Genomic DNA, 25,421 nt, shown 5'->3' with positions numbered 1-25,421 from the left:
AGAGAGAGAGAGAGAGAGATGGTGGGAGAAGGAGAAGGAGAAGCGGGCGATCAAACGAGGTGAAGCGGCGGGGGCCTGGGCGGACGAGGACCCTGCAAACTTTGCATCCGAAGAAGTAAAAGCGGCGCGGGAGCGGCTGTACATGGAGGAGGGACGCGTCGGGTAAAAAAAAAAAAAAAAAAAAAAGAAAAGAAAAGAAAGGAAAAAGCAAACAAGCCTTCGCGGTGGGAATCCTCCCTTCTTTTTTTTTTTTTTTTATTAAGAGAATAACGCGGCCCGGTGCATTTCTCGCGCGATTTTGCTCGCCTCGCGCGTTTTTATTTCCTCGTTGGAACTTGTTCGCAATGCAGCGTTTTCTGCCCGCGTCCAATTACATAAATCGCGGCGTCGATCGGCGGTTCCACTTTACTTTGATTTTTTTTTTTATTTATTTAGGGGGGGGGGGGGGGGGGGGGGTGTCGGCGTCGGTCCGAGAACGCAACTTCGTTCCTGGGCAAAAAAAAAAAAAAAACAAACCCCGCAGAACTCTGCAGTGGAGGAATGTGGGCAGTCCGGTGCGCGGCGCGGCGCAGGCCCGGCCAGAGCTATACACCTTCTAAAACGATGATGATGATGATGATGATGATGATTATTATAATAATAACGGCAGGGCGGGCGCGCAGAATGTCCCGGCCGCCGAGCCGCCAAGTTGCACGTCCCGCTGGATAAACATTGTTTTTTTTTTTTTTTTAATTATTATTATTATTATTATTTTGGACTGATTTAATTGTGAAGTTGTCGTTTTTTTTTTTTTTTATTACTGCCAGTCGGCTAGTTTCGGCCCAAATCTGTCACCTTGCTTGCGTTCCGATATAAACGATATAAACCAATCGACACAAGAACGTGATAAAGTTGCGTGGATCAATAGATCGCGACGTCTGTGCAATTTTTTTTTTTGTGTTGGTGACAGGCAAGTGGGCGAAGTGTCATGTGACTGAAATTAAGCGTCGTCCCACCTGGCTGCAGGACACCGGGAACGGGGAGAAAGGGACGATTGTGTAAAATTGGGAGCACTTTGCCGACCGGTTTGTTCTCTTTTCTTTCTTTTTCTTTTTTTTTTTTTTTTTTAAAGCCACAACATGTGACTGGGCACAGCGGCCCTTTCCCTGCGCGGCTCGCGTGTGGCCCCCTGGCATTTCCTGCACCCCTCTCTCCTTTTCCCGGGCCCCGGTCCTCGGTGGCGGCACATCTGCCCCGGGCTCCGGCCCGCGTTGTGCCTTTTATTTCCAGCGTTGCTGTCCCCGTCCGGCGTGCCGATGACGCTCAACAGCTGTATTTTTGCCCCCCCTCCACCCCCCCGTGTCCTGGTCTGCCCTCGACAGGCGCAGCGCTGCGGCACATTCCGCCGGAGGTCATGGCACCCGCTACCGGTAACGTTTGGCGGCCTTTTTGAGCGTAAGACTGCATCCTCGGCCGAAACCCCCTCAGACTTTGCACCCGGCTGCAACCGATGTGTTTCTTATCTGACCAGCCCGTGGCGGATTTCACCGGAGCCCGGTGGACGTGGCCCGGCGCCTCGCCCGTTTTTGCTCTCTTTCCCTCAAAAAAAACGGCCCTTCGGTGGCGGCGAGGCCGTGGCGCGATGCGAAATGGTGCGAGGCGGCCGGGCCGCTCTGGGCCCAGGTGCCCTGTCTTCCCGCTGCGGTCTGTATTTATAGTCACTGATATGTATAGCACCGTGGCATCCGTTCATAGTTTTCGTTTTGTGTGTGTGTGTGTGTGTGTGTGTGTGTATCGTCCCGTATCCCCTTCCTGCCACGGCGTCCGCGATGCCATTCGAAATAGGAAGGAGTCGGTGGGTTCGTTACGCACGTCTTTCTTTAAACAATGACCCGAGTCCCTGCGATATTCCTCGGCGCCCCGCTGTGCACCATACATGGGGGTGCGCCGCTGCTAACGTATTTATCGCTGTTTACGTCCACTTTACGGTTGCAGGGGCCGCGGAGGAAATATCGGCGTATACTTTGTCACACTTTGCCATATACAGCCGCGCGCCCCTTCTCCCCCGTAAATGTGTTACCGTTGGCTGGCGCCGCGCACCGTGAAGGATTAAAACCATGCTTGCAGCGAGCGGAAAGCGTGCGAGAGAACGCCGAGAGTCGGAACAATGGACAATAAACACGTTTCAGAGGCTGACAGAATTGGCCGTGCGAGCTCTGACGTTAACGTTTGGGCCCTGCGTTGCTCCTAACTTCTGACTTACGGTAAATGTAAACGTGTGTGTGTGTGTGTGTGTGTGTGTTCGTTCTCGGTTTTTTCACTACATTAAAAGGCTCATTCTTCTCTCCGCCCTCCCCTCTGTCTTTGTGAGATTTCTGGTAAGTGACATGGCTGGCCTTTGGCATGACGCCTGGCATGATCACATGGTATGGATGTCACGCCAGCTTTTGTGTGTGTGTGTGTGTGTGTGTGTGTGTGGGCTAGCTTGTACTTGCATGCATGTGCACATTTTCTGGTCCAGCTTTTAAACCGTGAACGTTTTTTTTTTTTTTCCCCTCCTCCCTTTCCGTTGGTATCGTTTTTCTCTCTTTTTTTTTTTTTTTGGAGCGAGCGCAGTCGTCACAAGTCGATTTCGCAGCAGAACCTCGGGCTGCTTTTAGTTCGCCTCTTGATCCATGCTGAGTAAACCACCGCCGCAGAGGGGCGGTCGCCGCGTAAGGCGGCAGCTGAGGTTTAATCGGGTGGCGAGTTGGGGATGGGGCAGTGGTGGCCTAGCGATTAAGGAAGCGACCCCGTAACCAGAAGGTTGCCGGTTCGAATCCCGATCCGCCAAGGTGTCACTGAGGTGCCACTGAGCAAAGCACCGTCCCCACACACTGCTCCCCGGGCGCCTGTCATGGCCGCCCACTGCTCACCAAGGGTGATGGGATAAATGCAGAGGACAAATTTCACTGTGTGCACCGTGTGCTGTGCTGCTGTGTATCACATGTGACAATCACTTCACTTTATTTAGAACACACACACACACGTGTATTGGCTGTCCGTTCTGCATTCGTTTTAGTTAAAACCCGCTCATGTGGCCGCGGGTCCGGCCGGTAGGGCGTGTGAAGTGTGACCTGCAGTTGGATTTTAGGGGCGCCGCAGCAGCCCGCCCTGCGGGTGTCGGTGTCGGAGCCGGCCGCAGGCTCCGGGTTGGTGTGCCGGAGCCGAGGCTGCTGGTCCAGAGCAGTGGAAAAAACCTGGAATCTGAGGCCCGCCCGCCGCTCTGCTTCTCTGGCTGGTGCGTTACTGTAACGCGGCTATTGTTGTTTCTGCTGCGCTCGAAGTGGACCTGAAAGTTCGATGGTTTTGTCATTCCGAAATGCAGAATTTCTTCTTCTTTTTCCACCAACAACCATGTGACTGTTGTAAACGGTGAAAGTGAAGTGGTTGTCATTGTGAAACGACTGCAGCACCGCACACGGCGACACAATGAAATGTAGCGACTGCTACGGACCACAATATTGCGAATGTTGCAAGTATACAATGAAAACCAATATGGAAAAATTGCAAGCAGAACCAAATATTACACTTTTATGTCTTTAACATAAAATATGTGTGCGAATGAGTGAAAGTCAATGTATAACATTAAAATAAAAGATTTTGTGTAAAGTGAGCTTGTGCAAAGAGTCCAGAGTGCGGGGATAACGTGCCTCTCATTAGTACAATGCAGCTTTCAGTGCCCTACATGCCACCAATCTGCCACCAGCTAAACGACTCGTCTGTGACTGGATAAGAGAGTCACCAACCCTTAAAACCAGGAAAATACATAAATATGCATATAGAGTTGTATTCATGCACACCTGTATATACAACAGAACAGATGCTGGTATGACCGAAATGTTTGACCAAATGCTCTTTGCATCTGGGGTCATTTGTCCCGTGTTTCCGGGTGTCTGTGCCCTGCGCACTATTGGGTGATAGTCTGAAGTGGGCAACTGAAATCCGCTTCCGTGACGCCGTAGTGCTCTTGGAGAGATTTCTGTTTTGTTTTTTCCCCCTGTCCACGTCAACTGTTCTAGGGCTTCACAAAGAGCTGTCGTCTTTGGCCATAACTGTTAAACCGTTTCAGTCTTTTGGCATGCAAGCTGCTTACTAATGCATTCAAACACTGGCAGTGAGAGTCTTGGATCAGTCATTTAAAGTATGTGATGTTTTTGTGGACTTTTTGTATTTGGGCCACCTCTCTCTCACTCTCGCTCGCTCGCTCGCTCAGGAGACAGTCCTGTATGTTCAGTGCTGCGGTGACCAGCCCTCATAACAACTAAAGATAAAACGACTCATAACGACTAAAGCCAAAGATAGCCAAGGGGGCAGTGGTGGCCTAGCGGTTGTGGCCCCGTAATCAGAAGGTTGCCTGTTCGAATCGGGCGGCTGTCATGGCTGCCCACTGCTCACTCAGGGTGATGGGTTAAATGCAGAGGACAAATTTCACTGTGTGCACCCTGTGCTGTGCTGCTGTGTATCACATGTGACGATCACTTCGCTTTTTTTTTTTGTTTGTTTTGTTTTTTTCAGTAGCCATGTCACAGAGTAGAGGACAAGAGGGTCCTCCTCGGCTCATGGCCGACGGCCGCGTGTCGTCATGAGATGTTGGGGCCGGCTGCTAAAATAGCTGCATGCGTTGAGCACAGAGCTACAGAGTAACCTGAACTACTGTCCTTAAATGACATGGACTGCTAGTACCTGCACGCCTGCCTCCGTTATTGCAGCTTTTTATGGCCATGTGGGCACTAAGTGAGGTGTCACTCTCTGGTCACGTGACCAGAGCAAATACATGCTGTCTGCTGTTAGCCCCCTTACATTGGACTTTTGGTTAGATAGCTGTGAAGATGGTGTTAAAACTGATGGAATCTCTCCCTTTGTACTTAGTGCAGAGTTGCTTTATAGCAAAAATATAAATATACTGTTATATCTTACGTCTTTCTTCTAAAGATTAAAAAAAAAAAAAAAACCCTAGGAGTTTTCACCGTAAATTCTATTGTGGTACAATTTATGCATATAAGGTATAAACGGCTTTTATCTTAATATGATTTATTTATTTATAACAATTGTGGAGAAATTGGTACAACTGTGTAAAATTGTTAATTACACTTGTGAGAAATAGCTTGAATAATAATTTGCCCAATTCTGGTCACAATGTCGTCTCAAGTTCACATCTGTACAAGCCTTTCACATGCTAGGATTCCTCTGAACAGTTTAATATAAACCATTTTTGACCTATTTAAAGAAGTTTTTGCAACGAGAGAAAACAACCGTGGCTTTAAGCCCATGTGGCTAGGCATGGAATAGAATATTTGTGTCATATGTGACTGCGTGCAGTGTGTAATTTGTACGTCTATTTCTGGAGCAATTGGGCAACGTTCAGTCACATGCGTGTCTGACTGTGTACTGTAGGAAAGGGACAGTGATTTTCCGAGGAATTAGTCCGTGGCGTGTTGTTGAGGGAAGGTACCGGACGTATGTTGCCCTGCAAAGTGCCGTGCAGCTGTATAATATAGAATAATTTGCATTAACCACTATAACCATGTACTCAGCACTTACATGCAGATACAGATACTATTCTTGGACGCACTGTGTTGCTGGTTAAGGAAATGCGTATGCAACACATGTTGGAGGAATGTCTAACACATGTTGGAGGAATGTATGAGGTAATCACATGATACCGACCGTATCGGGCTAGGATGAGTTGGCAGAGCAGGAGATGAGGGGAAAAAAATAGAAGATACCATGTAAGGTGGCAGACATCTCATGTCTCAGCAAGGCAGAAATAGGTGTGTTTTAAGATGAGAAATAGGTATGAAGGATGGGAGCCTCAACTGGCTCCTCGCTGTGTGATGAGTTAATGACTGGAGGATCTTTGTCGGAACTGACTGAAATAAAGATTGGCCCACTGTGAGTATTTAAAAAAAAAAAAAAAAAAAGTGATTTTTGATCGACATTATAAACAGATTTATAGGAAGATTTCAGGCCGCCTGAAAGCCACTCACTGTAACTGTCTCTCTCTCTCTCTCTCTCTCTCTCTCTCTCTCTCTCTCTCTCTTCCTCTTCCCTTTGCTGAGTCATAAAGAATCAGGGCAGCTCGTCCTTAAAAAACAGTGACTCAATGGCAGAAGAACACTGCAGTTTTCTCTCCTGGATTGATTTAGAGAGTCCCCTTGCAGACTGTGACGAGGACGTTTTATTAAGTTTTTTCCTTCATCACTTCTCAAGCTCTATGCGCGCGCACACACACACACACACACACACAGAAAGAGATAGACACCCCTCCCACACACACACACTCTCTCCTGCAGTCTTCAGAAGGAATCATGCGCCTTTACGCGTTACGTAGCATTAGAAACTCGCCTCCTCGATTCTGTGTGCCCTCTGTATTGGGATCTCGTATGTATCCTGTTTCCCCCACTGCATCACGGCACGAGGATAGCCACAATATGACCATATCATTTTGAATACCATCTGTGTCATTGTCAAGATGATCTAATCACTCTGACGTTTATGGGAAATGGGAACTTGAGACATGAACAGTCACACTTTGCCAGGCTTGTGGAACAAAGTATGTTATCTAAAGAAATCAGCCGCTCAATGAAATGCAATAGCTATTGGAATGGGATTCATTTAAAAACTACATATTGTATAGTTATTGTACGTTATAGGTGTTATATAGCTATTGCCAAATATGGTAATACATATTATAAAATATATCTTAATCATGTGCTTTTCATGTAATGCATACACTAACAACAGATTCATCAAAACAGCTATGGGTTTTAATAATTCTTATGATTAGCGGTTTTATTCAATTGAATTTAATTAAAGAGTGTGCCCTATTTTGCATTGTATAGAGCTCTGCTCTGTGCTTCCGAAACGGCCCGGCTGTCATTGCGGAGCGCTGACTTGGCCTATGGCGTTTGTTTTGTTTACGTCCCGTGCCCACCCGGAGTCCATTAGCGTAGGCAGTGACTTAGTGCCACCACTGCAGAAGCCTTGTGTGTTGCTCACGCTGAAAGGACACACGCATACACAATCCTGAGAAAGCAGCTCCTGTTACTTCCTGCCGGTTGCTGGTGTGGAGTCGGCTGTCGCGAGCCGGGCTCAGTCCGTACTCTTATGTGTACGGTAGGCAAATAAAAGCACTGAACTGAAAGCAGATTCCTGGGCTAGAAATGCTCCTAAAAAGGAGAGAGAAAAACTATGGGATTTCCATTTACAGCATTTATCAGACGCCCTTATCCAGAGCGACTGACAGTCAGTAGTTACAGGGACAGTCCCCCCCTGGAGCAACTCAGGGTTAAGTGTCTTGCCCCGATCAAACAAACACAATGGTAGTAAGTGGGGTTTGAACCTGGGTCTTCTGGTTCATAGGCGAGTGTGTTACCCACTAGGCTACTACCACCCCTTACTTAGTTACTTAGATACTTACTTAGACGTAAAAGAAGTAGTCTGCTTTGTAGTGGGTAACTAGGAAGATCTAAGCTGATCATGTTGTTGGGAAGTAGAAGTAGAAGTATGAAAAGCATTTTAAACTTAAGCGTTTTAAGATCAGGCTGGTGAATGGTGATTTAGTTTTTATGTACCGGGAACCACTCCTGTCCCATTTAATTTAAGGGCAATTCTCTTCTAGCAAAATGCTAAAATAAAATAAAAAACTATTTGCACTTTTCGTTGCGCACTTGGATAATGTGGAAATTTCAACGTATGTAAAAATACATACAAAATGTTTTGCAGACATTTGAAACACTGTTATGTCTCACAATGACATTGAAAGCAAAGTAACATGACCCAGACATTCGAAGATCACTTTATATATGTAATTATATTGAATTATATTTATATTGAAAAGTGAATCAATCTTAATTAAAATGTTCGTACAATGCAACACATTTTAACTCTTAGTGCTGGCTATCACATGTTAAACAGTTAAAAGTGCAGCTTTTAGACCAGTGACTAAATATTGAACCACCAAGGTGGCACTGAGCAAAGCGCCGTCCCCACACACTGCTCCCCGGGCGCCTGTCAAGGCTGCACACTGCAGCCTTGACAGGCTTCACAGTGTGAAAAGTACTATTTTATGGCCCCGTGTTCGCATACATATTAGGTTGGTATCAACAGCACCTGCTATCTACCACAATTGGTGAAACCCGTGAGAAATTACACTTACTAGTCAAATATGCAGTGGCCGGATAATAACAAGGCAGCAAAAAAAGGGGTTTGGTTGAATTTGAACACGTATCACGATACACAGGCCACAATACGATTTTATCGCGATATATTGTGGTTATATGCTGTGCTCGGTCTGACATGTTTTGCTATTTCACTCTGCCTGAAATGAGCGGTAATTTAAAGTTCCCAGCTGTACAGCGCCATCTACAGGTGTGGAGGTTTCTCATGTATGCTGACCTCACTAAAGAAAACACCCGTGATGTCGACATTTAATGGCCCTGTATCAATACAATATCACCACGTAAAGTATTGCGATATATTGCTGTTTCAATATTTTCAAACACCGCTAATCTTCATGTATTTTTAATAGACTCATCCACAGTTTTTTCCAGACTATTTATTTGTATAGCTAGTTATTATTTATTTATATATTTTATGGACTGCATATTCTCCATGCCATTTATTTTTTGGACACTGTAACTGAATAGATTTGCTAGATTGCTGCTAACGTTGAGGTTATTACATAGTATAATGATGCTGGAGCAGATCATTCGGATTTTAGCTGATTGGCCAGCTAAGCCGACCAAATTCATCCAAATTCTCTTCTCTGTCAGGTCTAGTTTGACCCAGAACACTACAGATGATAACCATATGTTTTTACCCTAAAAAATGAATAAATATTCATGAAATATTGGCTGCTACTGAAATATCTTAACTTAAAACAGTTAAATTTGACCCCAAAACAATATGAGGTTTAGTGTGTGTTAACCGAATATTCACCTCCGCAAAATTGGACCTTTTGAAATATTGATATGCTTTCGTTCAATATAAACAAAATAATACGAGAATTCACAATATGTAATTGCTTTATGCTTGTTTCTATGAGAATGCAGCACAAATCTTCACAAGGTTTATTTAACACAAGTTGTTCAAATGAATAATTATTGATTTTTTTTACCAATTATTTTCACCAATGATAAAATAGTGTCATAGGTCCTAGTTCTTTTAGTAAAGACGTTTTGTCCCATTCTGTTTGAAGAGGTAACGATATGTTGAAGGCCCTGGTACAGATCAGTCAGTTGGCCTTTTCCTGGGATGACCTGCCCTTCGTGTGTGATACTTTTTCTTATCAGCCCCGTGTAGGCTCCAAGCAGACAGCGGCCATCGATCAGATATGGCAGCAAGATCTCTGTGAATGTCGGGAGAGGCGCACCGCTTAGTGCTTATTGCTTTACAAGCCCTTTTGTCTGGATCAAGCCGCATGGCAACGGGCTCTGTGAAAATTCGCCATTGATTTCTCATTGTCTGAGCATTCAAGGGAAGTGGGGGGAAAAAGCCCATCTGGAGGGATATCACCTCGGAGAGGTTGGAGACGCCCCCCACCCCTCTCAGCGTGGTCCTGCGTGTAATGTCAACTCTTTCCCCAGCCCCTCCCGCCCTGTGTGCAGTCGATGCGAGGGGCGTGGAGGCTGGTTGGGACTCGCGTGAAATGAAATCACAAGCAAAACAGAGCAGCTGCTCATGCGTTTAAATACCGCCGCACGTCGCTCGCTTGCGAATAACAGTTCCGTTCAAGGTCAGTCGATTTCCTACAGACAAAAACGTGGCAGACAGGCATACTGTGTGTGTGTGTGTGTTTTTTTTTTTTTTTTTTTTTTTTTTTGCCCATGTGCGTGTGTGTTGTCCACCCGAGCAGATGAGTTTCTCCGCGGGGAGCTTGTAGGCACCTCTGCTCCGCCGCTGCCTGGGCCGGGCATCCCGGAACGCGCCTCAGACACTCAGACGTCCCGATTGGTAGGACTGTTGCCAGGGAGCTGTGCAGTCTCAACGTGGATGGAATCTGTTGTGTCTGTAGACTTAGACATGAGAACAACTGCAGTAATTGAATATTTATAAAGGAGGCACTGTTCACTATCTTATGATCCCTCGCCATTGAAATGTAATTTCAATGTAACAACCTTTATGTTCAGGTCTTGTTATTTTTATGTTTGTTTGGGGTTTTTTTTTTTTTTTTTTCCTGGGTTCTTTTGCTCACTTTCAGAACTTTGATGTTTTTGTAGATCTGTATTCTGCATGAGAAAGTTGAACAGTCCTGATTCGCCAGGCCCTAGGCGGACTCGTCATAAAACCCCACAGTGCCGGGGCTCGGAAGGGTCCTCGGCGGCAGTGTTTATCAAGTTTGCCCCCCCTTTTTACATTTGCTATCAGAGATGTGCAAAGTCTATATTTAGCGAGTGCTCTTGCCGGTGTGCGCTAGCCGACTGCCTGACTCGACATTATTTCTGCAACCACCCCCTCCCCCCCAAGCCGACCCATCCTACCGCCCCGCCGCCTGGCTGGCACGTACGTACATGCCTGTAGACTCTACACCCAGCACGGGCTCTCTGGCTGTGGCGCGAGGGACTGCAATGCAGAGCTGTGCATTAATTGGCAGCGAGACAGCAGCCGGGAGAAAAGTGGAATGAGGCAGGAAGGGCCGGGAGGGGGGGTCTTGCGAGAGAAGTGTCCTCCGGCTGTGGAGCTGAGCTGCAGGGATGAGGCGGCGCAGAACACAGGGACGTGTGTCGCCGGCGGTGCGGTCGGCCTGGAACAGTTCTGGCCTTGTCTGGCAACGCTCACTCCGGTGGTAATGACACACAAAAAAAAAAAAAAAATAATAAAATGACTACTACATTTCCATCTTAACTCTCTGTTCCGTTCAGATTTGTCTAGTTGGTTTCAATATGAATCTTTTTGAAGTTTTGCTACCGGTGCAGGTGGTATGTAGGAACACACACACACACACACATTGAGAACTTTAATTTTTTATTTTTTCCCCTCCTGTACTTCCCCGACAGAGCAGTAACACAGTTTTTTTTTTTTTTTGCCGTGTTGAAATGAATCATTTGGGGAAAGGGATTGTGTCTGAATATGACATGGCCTTGAAACACAAAAAAGCCAAACAGTCAGACCGCAACTTTCCCAGTGCACGCCCCCCCGTAAGCAGACTTGTACACTCATACTCATGAGCTTCCCTTTGTACAGATTCATTTAGACAGTGCGTTACCATAAAACCCTCTTATCTGATGTTTTCATTTGAACGAAGCTTTAATGACTAATTACAGTTAATATCAGTGTGACTATTATATCAACTATAGCCATACAGTTTGTGGAATCCGAGCATTGTTTGCATTGTTATTCTTTTCAGGGGAATATATATATGTGTGTGGGTGTATGGACGTAGAGTGCTGATGACTTTCGTCAGTCTAGATCTAGATTAGTTTATTTAGCAAATCTCGCCTTCAAAGGTGGCCACACCCTCCCTGGTTTTGTGCGTAGGTGCTTTCTCTCCTGCTGGTGTCCTCAAATGACTGTCCCTCCATCTCACCCCCTCCTTCCCTGATCTTTGTCTGCAACTGTAGCCCCCTCCCTCGCTCCCTGCGACGTATAGACGGTGCATTGATCGCACGCAGCGCGTCCACCCTGCCTTCATCGTTGACAGGCGCTCCTTCTTCCCTTTCTGCTCCAGCTGCAACACTTGTTGATTTTCAGTTGTGAAAAAAGGGCAGACGGAGAAAGAGACAGAGAGGAATAAAGAGAGGGGAGGGGGGGAGAAAAAAAGTGATCCAGTACAGAAACGAAACGGAGGGACCTTCCGAGAGCTTTTTCGTTTTGCCGGTTGCAGCATGTGAAGACTTCGCGATCTGTCCATTCCCTGAGCGTTTCCTGACAGCTGTTGCCGACCAGGTCAGAGAAGTATGATGGCGAGAGAGTGTGTGGCATAAGGCAGCCGCGCGGTGGTTGCTGCTTTTCAGTTGGCTTTCCTGGAATTGCACTGTTCAGTTGTGAAAGTTGCGAGTGGGGGCTTAGATGAGAGAACCAATGCAGTCGTGGGCATGGAAAATATGCATTTTCATCTTCTCTTGGTTTCGCTGTTATCGGATTGAAGTGAGGCTGGGATGCATTTGAATTTTTTTTTTATATGCCAAACAACACTACTGTTATTTGGCAGGTGTAAGTTATGAAAAATATACAAATTTGAGATGAAAATGATTCACAGACTCACAATAGTCTTTTTTTTTTTTTTTTTTTTTGGCTTTTTTCAGATGAGCCTTTTCCTGGCCCTGTCCCCAGTGCTCCTGTGAAGCTGCCATCATGTCCCAGCTGCTGCACATGGAGATCCCCAACTTTGGCAGCACGGTGCTGGGCTCCCTCAACGAGCAGCGTCTGCTGGGCCAGTACTGCGACGTGTCCATCATGGTAAAGGGTCAGGCCTTCAAGGCCCATCGCGCCGTGCTGGCCGCCAGCAGCCTCTACTTCCGCGACCTGTTCAGCGGGAGCTCCAAATCCCAGTTCGAGCTGCCGTCCTCTGTGACGCCAACCTGCTTCCAGCAGATCCTGGGCTTTTGCTACACCGGTAAGCTGACCATGGCGGCCAGCGAGCAGCTGGTGGTGATGTACACGGCCGGCTACCTGCAGATCCAGCACATTGTGGAACGTGGGATGGACCTCATGTTCAAGGCGAACTCGCCCCACTGCGACTCCCAGACGGCCGCTATCGAGGAACCGGGCTCCGAGCCGCAAAGCCCCAGCAACAATCTGCCCTCCGTGCTGGGGCCTCCTGGCTGGTCGTCCTCCGTCCCAGGGGGACCGGCCCGCCGGATCAAGCTGGAGGGCTCGGAGTCCGCCCCCCTAAACCTGCAGAGCCTGGCCAAACGCAGCTCCAGCGAGAACAGTGGGGCTCTTGGAGGAAACCGGGCGGCACGGAGCAGCTCTCTTTTCTACGCTGGAGGAGGGGCGGCCATTTTTCCTGGGAGCCAGACGTATCCCATGGTGCCTGGTGAGCGCTCCAGCCCTGGTGAATCAAGCCTGCCCGCCACGGACAGTCCCACGTCCTACCAGAATGAGGACGATGAGTTTGAGGAGGAACCCTACGATGGCATCACGGAGGAAGCTTACAGCCAGATCTACGGCCGCTCTGCGAACCCCTACGGCAGTGAGTATCCCAGCTAGCACTCAGGGAGCATTTCAGCACATTCAGTTTTCATTTAAAATCAATACCATCAAAATCACAGTGATTAAAACAAATTTGTCAATGAACTGCCTTGTAATAAACTGCCTTCATTGATAAAATTTAGTACAATATGACCTATTCATATTGGACATGTGAATGGAAACCATCTCAGGATTATAGAATCACTTGTGCCTTTAAGAAATCGCTTCTGCCGTAAAATTCAGACGCGAGTTGTTTGGCTTGAAATATTTACTTGCCCCGCCCTCAGATGCTGCTCATTACGGAGAGAAAAACGCATTGTAAAATGCGGAACCCGAACAGCAGGTAGTCGCCGAGTACTGACTGCTCGATCCCTGAGCAGGGTGCATTATACCATGCTCCTCTGTTACTGCGCCCTGGCGTGAAATGAGATTTACCCCAGGTGGGAATAGGCAGAGGTGAACATTTCAGAAATGAAAGTCTTCACAATGCCAGACCTGCACAGCTGTCGGTGTTATGCAGTCTACTTTCAAATACGTGTCAAATACGTGTATACCAAATGTAGTTTAGACAAAACTGTTATCATTGCTCTATGCTTAATGACAGATCAAGTTGTGAGTCATTTTTAGATTGTTTTAGAAAAGAACGATAACTATTGTTTGTGCAATTCATTTCTGTAGTGATTTTGGTATATTGGTTTCATATTTTAATGTTGTCATTCAATGTGCTTTGGACCCATGCAAAGATCACATTTTGAAATTACCATGTATTTATTTACAGGAAACTATGAGCTGCAAGTTTTTATGTAATAGGTTTATCTTAATATTTTTATTTAAACCAAATTGTATTGACAGAGCAGCTCATTGACTTTGTAATTAGTAATTACTGGCCACTTGGGGTAATTGCACTATTACAAACAAATGGAAAACAATGGAAATATAAACCCTATATTCATAAACCCTATTCATCAGTTGCCAAAACAAACATTATGTAAATGTATGGTAATTTGGTCAAAAATAACAGAGAAAGGTTCAAACTCAAGACTCTCGTTTTTTTTTTTTTTCCCCCACACCTATTTATCTTGGCTAATTACATTGTATGTGCAAAGTCGTGCTCTGCTCAGGTCCTTCGCTCGGCCCCTCCCGTCAGGCTCTGCAGCGTATCATACCTGCCTACTTCTACATTCTTCTCCTGTGTGCGGCTTTGTCCCAAGTCTAGAATTTCCGAGGTTTCTGAAATCCATTCTCTCCGTAATGAGTTGGGACGCGGGAGGGTGACATTGTGGGATATCTGAGAACGGAGTGTTCAACGTGCGTGCGTGTGTGTAAGTGTGCGCTGTGCGCATGTGTGTGTGTGTGATGAGTGACAGTGAGTTGGTAGAGGTCAAATAGAAGAGGCTGAGAGAGAGGAAAAAGACACCAAAACTCTTCTATCACTGCAGGTGCTGATTCAGTAATAACACTCCTCAAATGTTCATGACTTCTAATTTGGTAAAATTGGAAGATGGGCTGACTGCAGGGAATAGTTTGTGGCCTAGGTGAAACTGTACACCCCCCTAAACCTTATACCCTAATGTCTCCAGTTCAGGACAAGCCGGAAATGGCGGCCATGCCCATTTCGCTGGAGAACCGATCCTGTGTCCTGATTCGCCGAGATCTGGTTGCCCTGCCTGCCAGCCTTATCAGCCAGATTGGCTATCGGTGCCACCCCAAACTCTACACAGAGGGCGACCCAGGGGAAAAGCTGGAGCTGGTGGCAGGTGCGTGCGTCTCTGTACTGAACGAATGTAGCTTGCAGCATTCCTCATACGGGGCATGTGAGTACAGCAGGTGCCGACATGCAAAGCTAGCATAAAGCCTCTGTATTGGAGCTAAATTAAGCCGACCTCATGCATGGGTCACCATCACTGTACATGACCAGCAGTCTCGCTCTTCACAGTGGCCCATCTGCAAATGCTGGATCCAAATGAAACCAACGAAACTATCTATATTGATTATATCGATATAATAACAATAAAAGTATACCACTATATATTATGAAATGTGTATGTGTGGTGCACAGAATCCAGATGATTCATTGTAGACCTTCTGAAGGTCAGATCATATAATTGGCATCTTTTTCAACAATCGTGGATAGTGATAGTATTATGATGTGTTTGTGACCGAGATGATTTGAGACCCATTTGATTGCCTGATTCAATCTTCCTTCAAATATGTGTAGTAACTTACAGGAAACTATCATCAGTGCTCTGGCTTTATTGAAAGTTCAAATTTTGAATAATTTGTGGATTGTGCCTTAGAAAGGAATGAGTGCAAACTTCCAAATGCAACTCTCTAATGTGGAATACGGAATGCAGATTGGATTGTTGTATATGAATGGAGTGATCATTATCATAATATAATTGTGAACGAGATTATTGTAGACACCTTTAGATGGACGCCTTCTCTGTCTTCCAGGCACTGGTGTTTTCATGACGCGAGGACAGTTAATGAACTGTCATCTCTGTGCTGGGATCAAACATAAAGTTCTGCTTCGCAGACTGCTCGCCACATTCTTTGACAGGTTAGTACATACATAAATTTCATTCTGTTCCTAGAACCTGGTGCACGTCACCGTGTTTCAGCACATTAGACCGCCGTGACCGCGCCCCGGCTGTATGCGAACAAACAGAGCTGGCCGAGAATCTGCCTGTATGGGCCTTTACGTGAGCCGCAAGTACAGACGGTTACAGTACGGCTTGTTCGTCTGTCACAGTGGTGTTGATGGCTCCCCCTGGCGTTTGTTTTTATGTGCACGCAGAAACACCCTGGCAAACAGCTGTGGCACTGGAATCCGCTCCTCGACCAGCGACCCCAGTCGGAAACCCCTTGACAGCCGCGTACTGAATGCTGTTAAACGTGAGTGTTCACTTGTTCTCCATTTAAACAGATAACCTCCAACCTGCATTACTTTATACCAATATCTGATTATGTAAAATAATGGTTCACCCGCTCAAAATATCCATTAAGTGCTATGTTCAGAAACGGCCACATCGATGATCTCTAGGCTTGCTAGACTAGGACAGCATCCAGGGTGTGCATGTGCATGTACATTTTTGTTGGGAATAACAGGCTGGCGTGATCTCTACCTGTCTATCCTTTAGTGTACTGTCAGAACTTTGCACCCAACTTCAAGGAGAGCGAGATGAATGTGATCGCAGCTGACATGTGTACCAATGCCCGGCGCGTACGTAAGCGCTGGCTGCCAAAGATCAAGTCCATGCTGCCGGACGGGATGGAGGCGTATCGCAGCGGCGCGGCCGTAGGGCTGACGCTGGGCATTGGGGGAACTCCAGTCCCTGGTGTCACCCTGCCCTTCGAGGTCGACTTCAAGTCCCTGACCCCCTCAGCCCTGGGCCTGGATCAGAGGCTCTTTGCTGAACGCAAGGAGACGCTCAGAACTCATCTGCTAGACGGGACCAGCCCTGCGACAAGCCCCACTGATGAGGCTCATGAGGCTGAGCTATCGGGACCCCCTGGCGAGGAGGAGGCCGAGGAGGACGAAGATGAAGTGGTTAGGGTAGAGAATGCTGTAGGAACTCTGGGGCCGGCACCTCTCATTCCCAGCGGGGAGGGGGTTTCTGGCTTGGAGGAAGGACCTCAGGAGGAGGAGTTTGCAGAGGGGCTTCGGATGAACGGCCAGTAGTGGCCTCTCCTCATTGTTCCTCCTCCTCTAACTCCTTTCCAAAAGGGAACCTCTCCACCGCAGAAAACACACGGCACATAGCTCAGCACAGTAACACCCGGTACACCGCGTACTCACCATGGCGCCTACCGCACTAGCACACAACACACAGCACAGTTGGAGGCAGGACTCCTCTGTGGGGATGGGAGGGGTGGTGGTGGTGCTGCTGCTGCTGCTGTTCGAACTGAGCAAACACAGGCATGGCTGAACACACACAGGCTGCGGCAGGCAGGCATTGTTTTGCAATCGTGCAGTGAAAAGTGCAGTGATTTATAGGGACATGAGAAATCATGTCACCCCCCCAATTCTGCAGTGCTTAGTACATTGCCTGACCATTCAATTCGATTTTTTTTTTTTTTTTTTTTTCAATTGCACTGCAGTCCCTCTTTTTTTTTCCCCCACACGTGGTTGTGAGAAATGTTAACGAAAGAATATAATGTAATACCAAACAATACATTTTTGTCCCACCCCTACTTATTCCTTTTGAAGAAATGAGGCTCGAAATACACAAAAAGGTATGCTGCAAAAAGCCGAGTTTCTGGAAATATATAAAGCACCTTATTAACCGTTTCAAAAGCCATGGTAGGGACCTTTGAAATAGAATTTATAGTCCTATGCAGTAAAATAAATATATTTTTATTTTTGTGGCAAATTGCAGTGGGTGAACTCAATCTGAATAAAAATGTGTGTAGAAATAGGCCTCCATTAGGTCATATGACAAAGAAAAAAACTATAATGCCAGTCATAATTAATCATTGCAATGCCTGTGTCTGTTTGGAGATCAATAGAAGAAAAAAAAACTGTGTCCAGGTGTGTCCAGTCTCATCCAGATAAAGGCCAATGTGAATGCAGGTTTTTCAGTGCAACGCCCTAATTTGATTCTCAAAGCACTGCTGACCTAAATGCCATATGCCACACTCTGATTCTTGACGACCTACAGAGTACTGCGCTTCACCCCGAAACTGGTACCGATGGCTTCTACACTGACAATGACTGACTGTAAATCTCAGCACTTCTAACATACCTTTGAAATAGCATACTGTTATTGCCAGATCATGCACTAATGCAAAACGTCTGCATGCGATTTTTTTTTTTTTTTTTTTTTTTTTTGAGTAATCTGCATTAAGAAGAAAAAAAACTTGTATGCCTGTACGTCAAGGAGTGATTCGTCTTACGTTTTCAGAACTATTTCTTTTTTTGGCCTGGCGAAGAGTCCTGAATCAGCCCAGTAGCAGTGAGTGGGAGAGTTGTTCAAGAATCAGACTGGATTCCTTGCATTTTGGTTATTTTTCTAAAAAATAATTTAATGCAGCTACACTTTATTGTTTTTTTTTTGTTTGTTTGTTTTTTTTTTCTCTCTGTCAGCTTTATTGCATTTGCACCTGATTAGAACGGAGAAGCCGATATTGCCAGATCTGGGAGCTGCCAAGAAGAGACTGTTAATAGAAAAGATTGAAATCCCCTGGTGCTTTTTTTTTTTTTTCTCCTCCTTTTTCTTTAAAACGTCACTTAAAAGGAACAATACAGTCACGCTGGCAATGACTGTTGCATTGCGGCAGGGCAACAAGAGGAAAAAAGGAACAAAGACACTATGCTTTTTTTTCTGTTGTCCTCAATTCAGCCCATGTTTTCCAGTATCTGCATAAAAAAATGGTTGGTTTTACATAGAGCACACTGACGCGTCGATTTTAAATGATAGACAACATCTTGTATATCCATATTGCCCTAAATGTGTTTGAAAAGTTGTGCCAACACAAAGAATCAAGACTAATCTTATTCAGTCACTGGTATGACTTCCTTTTTAACAAGCCAAGAATTGTAATGAGATGATAAATATTGAATATGGATGGGTTATAATCGAGTAGGAAAAACACAAATACACCAAAACCTGTAATATAAGTATCTTTTTTTCACGATGCAGTAATATAAATTGAGCTGCTATGCTGTTATACTAAATTAGAAAAGAAAAATGACATTTAAAGGCATAATGTTTGTGGTATATTGTTAAATATGCCAAATTCTGCATATATAATACACCCTAACCCATTTCAGTCCAGTTTATATTTAATGCCATTGGAATATTTCTTTTGTACGTGCCACTGAAAAAATGGGCCAGTTTTGTGCTTTGAGGTGGTCCTGTTTCTTGAAAAGGAGCACAGGGTTTTTAATTGCACTAGGACATGAAAAGACGTGTTTACAAGGGGGTTTTGTGAGCGAGCGAGAGAGAGAGAGAGTTATGATTGATTGATTGATTGCCCAGGGCTGGGGTGGGCTAGGTGGGGGGGGGGGGCGAATGCTGCCTGGGCGAATGCAACTTAGACATGATCGCCAGCTTTTACAGCTGCTGTCGGGCTTCAGAAGGGCTATGAAGGGGTCTTCCAATGCCGTAGAACACTGGTCCAGAATTTCCCCAGATCCCCACCACCCCCAGGTTGTGCACTTTTTGGTTTGATTTAGTGATGCATGGACAATAATGTGAAATCACTTCATTACCTTATTTGCAGTTAACAGTAAAACCATCCTGCAATTTTCTTTTTTAAATGTCTCTGTTTGCTATGTGGCACCAGTTCTTCCAGTTTACCATTGGTAAAAACCATATGATATTTGCTTTCACTTGTCATTGGCACTGGCTGACATCTCACAACATCCAGCAAAACTGCTTATGCTGGACAGAATAGCCTTTGTCCTGTTTTGTTGAGGGTTGGATTAGTGCCTTAAATGAGACTTTGGGGGAATTCGTGTATTTGCACAAATCTGCTTGCAGTGCGCATGGCATACTAATAGTGAAAACATATTTTGAATCCACATGTTTATCTTTCGGAACGAACCGCTGCGCCACAAGCCGCAGAGCTGAGACTGTGCAGACTTGGTGAAAGTGCTTTTGTGAAATGTTAGCAGGCTCTGCATAGCTTGGGCATATTTGCTCGCTTACGAAATGCTGCACTGTTCTGCATACGCTAATAGACAAATAATGGGGAAAAAGTATGGTAGTCTTGTATTCTTTTTTTTAAGGTGGTGTATGTGCCACTTTCATGTACTGTGTGTGTTTTTTTTTTTTTTTTCTCTCTTTGTTAAAGTTGTACAGTTTTAGAGGCAAGAGACAAGATTCATACTATTAATACAGTATTTAAAACACCATAAGGCAAGGGGTAGTGGAGTTGCGGGAACTCTCAATAACACCTGAAGTTACAAATAGACTGAAATATTAACACTTATTTATAAAAATAAAATATGGAGACTTGACTAAGTCTTATAGTTAATATGTAACCATTTTTAAGCATACATACAATTGTGACACCTTAAATACACCAGTTTGTTTCGGTTTCTTCCAATAATGTCTACCCTGCCTGTCTGCATGGTAATAGATTATTCAAGTATCAATGAGACCATCCCTTCCAAAAAAGAAAATATGTTATGTTGCACTAAATGCTGAGTAAAAGCTCAGAGAATGTCATGGCTAACACTTAGAGAAAGTTTGTGGTAGCTTCTGTATTGCTGTCCAATATGTCTTTTTATTTCATTATTATTGTTATTATTTTTTAATAAGACCTTTGGTCTCTAAAGATTGGCACTAATTGCTTTTGCACAATGGCAAGGTTAATGGTCTGCGTTACAGAAGTCTGTAGCCCCCTGCATTTCTTTTGTAAAGTTAATGGTCTGCGTTACAGAAGTCTGTAGCCCCCTGCATTTCTTTTGTAAAGTATGCTGATGGGAATTTGGATGTCAGGTTGAGCCTGTTGTATCTTTTACTCTAATACACTGTGCTTATGAACAATGAGCAGTTCATATATGTATACGCCACTTAACCTAATGCTTTTTCTAGTCGTGTTTTTCCAAATCCCAGTTAAACTGAACAGAGCTTGACTGAAACATGCCTCTCTCAGACATTGTGGCACTGAGCCATGGAGGATTTGATCACACCCACACTATAGATGTAGTTGGTATCAGAATGTCTACTGACATACTGACATCATCCCATATATAATTTCTGTGCATATATGGTGAAGACCGGGCTTTTGCAACCCTGGGATGATGTACTCTGGGACATTTACAGTGTGTAACTGACTCTTGATGCAAATCATTAAAATGTAAGCAAACCCTTTTGAAGTGCAAACAAATGTGTTGCTCTGTCTGCGTATCCATTGGTCTCTTGGCTTTCATCATAAATTAGCCCTTTCCAACTTACTGTAAATGTGTTAATGGGCAACTGTATGATGTGTTTAAAATGCATTTTTTTTGCCCCGAGCAAACTTCTCGAGCACTGTTTAGTGTCATTGTTTCTTAGAAATAATGCCAGCACTTTAGATATATGAATAATAAAGACATATATTTATATATTTTAAAATGAATTGAGTTCAGAAAGTTCCAGAGAGCAACCTTCAAAAGCCATGTGCTGAGAGCGCTGACAATCAGAGAAAGTGCACTATGAGTGATCTGTCATGGATTGCTGGGTACCTGAAAATTCTGCTTTGCTATGCGTGCTCTGTAAGAATGGTGGCCTGTTTTAGTGCCAACTTGAGCTTGAGGTGGCTCGGGCAAATGCAGGTTATGCAAACACCACTCTTTTACTTAACAGGCTGAAGAGGAAAACTAAGAACTAGGTGCAAGGAATGTAATGCTTTTTTTTTTTTTTTTTTCAATATTGATGACTCAGCCATGCTTAGCCCAAAGGGTGAGAACCATGCAAAAAGTAAGTGTTTCAGTGTTAAGAAATTTTAAGTGTGACTTCCTGACAAATATATATATATATGTATGCTCTAAATACTCCTTTTAACTCAAGTAACAGAACTGAGGCCTAATACAAAATGGCAATTTAGATGTAAAAATGAATTACCTTGTTACTGCTAATGTTTCCTCTTCCAGCAAATTCAGTTTGGATTGACATTTGTGTACTTTGATGATTTGATTTCTTTCCAATGCAATTCTGAAATGTCTGCTTTCTAATAAAACTCCTTACTTCATCACCTGTCTTCTGTGAATTCAAAAAGTGCACATATAATTCACAACTAATTTCACAAACAATGTTTAATTATTCAAAACACAACTGCAGAAGTTGCACAGTTGAGATGAACTTATTGTAAAATACACAATTATTAGGCAAAACTGAAAACTGTCACACTATGTAACTCTGAAATGGTGAATGTGTAGGGCATGTAAAGTAAACAGCTTAAAATATGCTATGTGAATTTTTGATGCAGAGACGTTTACTGAAATTAACAGGACATCCAGGTATCGCAACTGTGCGAGTGCGAGTTACTGCAGCATCACGTCACGATGAAGGAAATTAAATGAAATATTTTAAAAGAAAACACTTACGCGTTGCACCTTTTAATGTTAGATGAAAGGGACCGGGAATTAAACGGGAGTCTGTGGTGACGTGTAGAATGACTAGAAATAAATTGGGTTAAATTGTTTTAAAATAATAATAAGAAGAAGAAGAAGAATTGTCGTTAAAAATGCTTACTTTATAGGACAATATTACTTTCAAGTAAAGCCTCCGCACATTCAAAGCGACGCCATCGTTTTACGTCACTTCCTTTCAGAAAAAAAAAAAAACAAAATGCGCGGCATGGCTGATGAGATATTGAAACTTTTCCTCAGTTCTGTGTAATAAAGGCCGGAACACAATTTCGAGTCTTGCCAGAGACATCAGTTAACCGTGGACCATAATGAGTGACGACCCCGAATCTGTTCCCGAAAGGGAAATGAAGGTATCTGCGCTGCTATGCTAACAACATGCTTGTGAGCTTAGTTGACTGGCTGGCTAACGTAGCTAGCTTAGCTATAACGCAGAGTGCGGTGTATTGTTATTTTAATGTAGCCTATTGTGTTTTACACATTTAGTAGTTGTTGGTATTTTATCCTGACAAGTTAGCTTCCAGGCTACAAAACACAAATGTTGTTTATGTCGTGAGCGTCGGGCATTAGTGGTGGCCTCTAATCAGAACAGGTTGCCGGTTCGAATCCCTGTCATGGTTGCGCACCGCTCACCAAGGGTGATTTTGGTTAAAAGCAGAGTACACATTTCGTGTGTCCTCACACATACATGTGACAATCACCTCACGTTCACTTCACATTTTAGGCGACTTTGATACAGGTTGTTTCATATCTGCCGCGTTTCCAGGATTTTCAGTTCCGACACATGAAGAAAATCCGCGTCTTTGCGACGCCTCGGGACCTGCCGAAAGACCGGTCGAGTCTGCTCGCCATCTCGAACAAATACGGGTTGACCTTCGTGGGCCTGGACAGGACGCTGAAGGTTTTTTTGACGCGGGACATCATCGCGGCTGGAAAGAGGGAGGGGAACCCCAACGACATTGGTTGGTGATGGTCTCCTCTTTTGAATCAACATCAAGCAACGTGTGAAAGCAGGCCCCTTGGTCATGACTGTGCGTTGTTTTTCTCCAGTGGATGGTGTGAAAGGTGTGGAGGTGTCGGTGGAGGCCACCATGCACAATCTTGCCCTGAGCAGTGACGAACTTACCCTTTCAGTATGTGGGATGAGTGAAGCTGCAGGACTAGTGCTGGCCTTTTATGATGTCCGCGCCTTCCTCAACAAGGTACGCTCTTCCTGCAGTTAGCTATGGCTACATACAGCTTTACTCGCTGTAAGAATGTACTTTTGTTCCACAGTCATGGCCAAACGTTTTGAGACACAAATACTGTTTTTCACAAAGTTTGCTGCTTCATAATTGTAAAGGCCCTTTCTTTTACATTAATAACACTTTACAGCATTTATCAGACGCCCTTATCCAGAGTGACTTACAATCAGTAGTTACAGGGACAGTCCCCCCCTGGAGCAACTTAGGGTTAAGTGTCTTGCTCATGGACCCAATGGTAGTAAGTGGGGTTTGAACCTGGGTCTTCTGGTTTTTACCACCTTTCTGACTGAAATCCTGACTGATGGCAACTCATTGCTCATGGCTTATGTTTGTCCACCCGCCTCTTGAGGATTGACCACAAGTTTTCAATTGGATTAAGTGTCAAGCATTTTTTTGACCATGGACTCAAAATGTCAATGCTGGAAAAGGCATTGTTCTTCACCGAACTGTTCCTGGACAGTTTGGAGAAGTTGTTGTGGGAAGATGCTTTTGTGCCATTCTTTGTTCATGGCTGTGTTCTTATTCAAAGTTGTGAGTGAGCCCACTCCTTTGGATGAGAAGCAACCCCACACATGACTGGTCTCAGGATGCTTTATTGTTGGCATGAGACAGGACTGAATGGTGGAGCTCACCTTTTCTTCTCCGGACAATCATTTTTCCAGATGCCCCAAACAATTGGAAAGGGGCTTCATCAGAGAAAATGACTTCACCCCAGTCCTCAGCAGCCCAATCCCTGTACTTTTGGCAGAATATCAGTCTGTCCTTAATGTTTTTCTTCGAGAGAAGTGGCTTCTTTGCTGCCCTTCTTGACACCAGGTCAACCTCTGCAGGTCTGAAAAACAGTGGAAATGGGTGTTTGGGATGAAGTTAATTTTCAAGGCAAAGAGGGATTTTGCAATTCATCTGATCACTCTTCATAACGTTCTGGAGTATACACAAATTGCCATAATAAAAAAAGGAAGCAGCAAACTCTGTGAAAAACAGTATTTGTGTCATTCTCAAAACCTATGGCCAGGACTGTACATGTCTTAACCTCAATTTTTTATTTTTTTAGGCCAGACAACAGAAATGTCCGTTTGCATCACTGAGGCCAGGTGTTGATCCAAAGGTCTCAGTGCAGGACCTGAAGTGGAACCCTGTTCAGCCCACAGTGCTGGCTCTCTGCCTGTCTGATGGAAGTGTGATGATTGTGGATGTGACAGAGGATGTTAAGGTGTCAGCACAGTTGCCTGCCACAGTGGGCGTCACTTGTGGTGAGTCCCACATCCAGCATATCCCAGGGAACAAGATAGATAGATAAATACTTTATTTATTCCTAAGAGAAATGTGTGTGTTAGTGCTGTAGAATGGTGGTAACTTAAAATCATCAAAGGCTACTCTGGTTTTTTACCTCTTTAGTATGTCTTCTGCTTTAAGCATTCAGGGTATAGAATACACACTATAGAAATTCAGAAACAGAGGCATGGAATTTAGATTATGCTGTTTTAGCATTTTAAATTAATTTATGCATATATTATTTTGGTGTGCTTAATTAAAATCTAACGGACTACTTAGTAGTTATGGGCCCTTATTCCCTTAGTCTGCTGGAGCCCAAAAGGAAAGCAGGTTGCAGTGGGTAAACAGGATGCAACTGTTGTGCAGTACACCCCAGTAAGTTACTTAATGACTTTTCTGATTGTTAAATCATTTGAACTGAACATTTTTAGAAGTCTTTTCTTTTCTTTGTCCTAAAAGCAATTGCAGGAGAAGAAAGTGATCCCTTGCCCAAACTTTTACACTTCAGACAACCCTGTCAAAGGTAATTGTTTTTGTTGTTGTGTGATTTAGCATTAATTGTAAATGTTTGAAATATTTAGTAAATATTTTCTGAAAATTTGTGTGTCCAGATTGACATGAGCCAGCCTTTATCTTAGTCATTGGCAGTATATATATTTATTTAATCA

General features: G+C 44.5%; 2 protein-coding genes across 6 annotated transcripts in view; both read left to right on the top strand.

Moving 5' to 3' along the window:
* On the top strand, nucleotides 1–21,840 carry nacc2 (NACC family member 2). Of its 4 annotated transcripts, none has more exons than XM_028974104.1 (6): nucleotides 1–162; nucleotides 12,267–13,156; nucleotides 14,736–14,912; nucleotides 15,610–15,715; nucleotides 15,953–16,050; nucleotides 16,296–21,840. In XM_028974104.1, exons 2-6 carry the CDS (start codon nucleotides 12,316–12,318, stop codon nucleotides 16,835–16,837), a joined length of 1,764 nt encoding a protein of 587 aa, XP_028829937.1. In that variant the 5' UTR covers nucleotides 1–162; nucleotides 12,267–12,315; the 3' UTR covers nucleotides 16,838–21,840. The 4 variants fall into 4 exon arrangements, with proteins under 4 accessions (XP_028829937.1, XP_028829936.1, XP_028829940.1 ...); XM_028974103.1 differs by having other exon boundaries at nucleotides 1–224; XM_028974107.1 differs by lacking the exon at nucleotides 1–162 and adding an exon at nucleotides 9,701–9,757.
* Nucleotides 21,841–22,427: 587 nt separating this feature from the next.
* Nucleotides 22,428–25,421, top strand: part of nup214 (nucleoporin 214) — a 44,515-nt gene continuing 41,521 nt past the window's right edge. For both annotated transcript variants that reach the window (XM_028973302.1, XM_028973301.1), the window contains exons 1-6: nucleotides 22,428–22,587; nucleotides 23,001–23,196; nucleotides 23,285–23,436; nucleotides 24,533–24,731; nucleotides 25,058–25,128; nucleotides 25,213–25,276. In XM_028973302.1, coding sequence (XP_028829135.1) covers nucleotides 22,546–22,587; nucleotides 23,001–23,196; nucleotides 23,285–23,436; nucleotides 24,533–24,731; nucleotides 25,058–25,128; nucleotides 25,213–25,276 — 724 coding nt within the window. In that variant the 5' untranslated portion in view covers nucleotides 22,428–22,545. The remainder of the gene's footprint in view (nucleotides 22,588–23,000; nucleotides 23,197–23,284; nucleotides 23,437–24,532; nucleotides 24,732–25,057; nucleotides 25,129–25,212; nucleotides 25,277–25,421) is intronic.

Source organism: Denticeps clupeoides, chromosome 3 (assembly GCF_900700375.1).
Source record: "Denticeps clupeoides chromosome 3, fDenClu1.1, whole genome shotgun sequence".
NCBI lineage: Eukaryota > Metazoa > Chordata > Actinopteri > Clupeiformes > Denticipitidae > Denticeps > Denticeps clupeoides.
This window is presented reverse-complemented; position numbering and strand designations above follow the sequence as displayed.